This window comes from Myotis brandtii, unplaced genomic scaffold, assembly GCF_000412655.1.
Source record: "Myotis brandtii unplaced genomic scaffold, ASM41265v1 scaffold1160, whole genome shotgun sequence".
Taxonomy (NCBI): domain Eukaryota; kingdom Metazoa; phylum Chordata; class Mammalia; order Chiroptera; family Vespertilionidae; genus Myotis; species Myotis brandtii.
The window spans coordinates 278,598-280,579 of NW_005354011.1; the positions used below are offsets into that span (position 1 = coordinate 278,598).

At 38.6% G+C, this 1,982-nt stretch overlaps 1 protein-coding gene across 1 annotated transcript in view; it reads left to right on the forward strand.

Annotated features, from left to right (window-relative positions):
* Positions 1-1,817, forward strand: part of SMIM8 (small integral membrane protein 8) — a 5,258-nt gene extending 3,441 nt beyond the window's left edge. The window contains exon 3 of the mRNA XM_005858203.2: positions 1,448-1,817. Coding sequence (XP_005858265.1) covers positions 1,448-1,606 — 159 coding nt within the window. The 3' untranslated portion in view covers positions 1,607-1,817. The remainder of the gene's footprint in view (positions 1-1,447) is intronic.
* Positions 1,818-1,982: the final 165 nt, after the last annotated feature.

Below are 1,982 nucleotides of genomic sequence, written 5' to 3' on the forward strand. Positions count from 1 at the left end.
ATGCCCAATTAGAGCGAGAGGAAGAGGAGAGAGAAACATGGATGTGAGAGAGAAACATCGATTGGTTGCCTCCCATGTGCCCCTGACTGGGGATTGAACCCAAAACCTTTTGGTGTATGGGACACTCTCCAACCAACTGAGCCATCCAGCTAGAGCTATAAATTTTATCTTTAAATAAATGTAACTTAAATTATTATAAAATACTAGAGACCCGATTCACGAAATGTGTGCAAGAGTAGGCCTTCCTTCCCCTGGCTGCCGGCACCGGCTTCCCTCTGGCACCTGAGACCCAGGCTTCCCTTGCAGCCCCGGCTTCATCTGGAAGGACATCTGATCTAATTAGCATATTACTATGCTTTTATTATTATAGAATATTGAAATGTATTGAATATGATTAGAATTTTAATCATTGGAATTTTAATAACATAGTTGCCAGTTTAAACTGACAGTAAAATAGATCAATTTAACAATCAAATCATTAAATCAAGGTAGAATGTTTTAAAAACTTTAAACTAATGTGTTTTTTAATTGTCAAATGCATTTTAAGAATTGCAGATATAAACTACTCTGAGTTTGTGGCCTTTCTTAGATGTCTATCCAAGTGAAAAAGTTTGACCTTTATTCTTTGGATTAAGATTTGAAATAGTATAAACAGCAGGTATGGTGACAGGAACAATACAAACTGAAACTTGTGTAGCAACTCTGCCCTCACATTGACCTAGGAAAGGCCCAATTATTGAACACAAATGGGAGCACCTGAGTTGAGTGATAAAGATAAACACTTCTATGGAGATGTGAACATCTTCCCTACATTTAAAAACTTGTTAAAAATTCAAAGCTAGTTGATTTGCCTCTTAGGGTCTCGGATTTCCCAGTAGAAGATCAAGGTCATTATAACAGCATCCTATCTGTTCCAGTGACTAAATTTCTGAGGTGCTAGAATAGGTTCCGAGAGGAGAGCATACACATGGCCATTTTTGCTGTACCTGACGTATGACATAAAAGGCTTTTTGCCAGTTGTTGATGAACTCAGGAGAGAAGAGTAGCATGTATACTTCATCCCTCACTTCCTCATAAAATGAAGTTAAGCAGCTTCTCCATGTCACACAGATAGCACTGAGAACCTGAGCACCGGGCCATTTCCATGCCTCCTGTCTCCTCTGCCCCTTGCCCGGACATCACCCTCCTGGAGGTGGAGGTCTGAGATGTCCCGGCTACAGACAGAAGAAAGACTGGAGAAGAGAAGCAACAGTCTTCTACAATCTCTAAATTATCAGGAGTTGGGTTAATTGAATAAAGAACTAGAAAAGTTATTCTGATTCAGAATATCATAGGAATGCTAGTGTGGTAATAAAGACTTGTTTTGTCAAGAGGAAAATGCAACAGATATTTGGGTCTCCTCAAATCCTTAGTCTTAACGAGGCTTTGTAATTTTTTTCTTTGACAGAACAAACCGGTAATGGCTTTCGGATTGATAACCCTTTCGCTGTGCGTGGCTTATATCGGTTATCTACATGCAACACAAGAGAATAAAAAGGACCTCTATGAAGCTATTGATAGTGAGGGACACAGCTATATGAGGAGGAAAACATCTAAATGGGATTAATAGTGCTGGTTACTCTGGATGGAGCTAAATAAGGGCTCTGGAATCATCAAATGATAGACTTTATAAATACACAATATCATGTTTCTTGTACAGTTGCAACCAAACCACTATAGTAAAAAATTTTCTTTTCAAAGCTGCAGCCATTATCTTATTCTTTTTCCACAGGAAACGTCTCAATGTATTTTTTAAATTAAATCCTCTTATAAAAGTACCATGAGAATGGAAGTCATTTTTTTTTATGTCCTCTTTTGTTGTGTTTTTTTTTTAAATTAAATCTTTATTGTTCAGATTATTACATTGGTTCCTCTTTTTTCCCACCATAACTCCCCTCCACCCAGTTCCCCCCCCACCCTCCGTCCTCACTCCCCACCCCCTG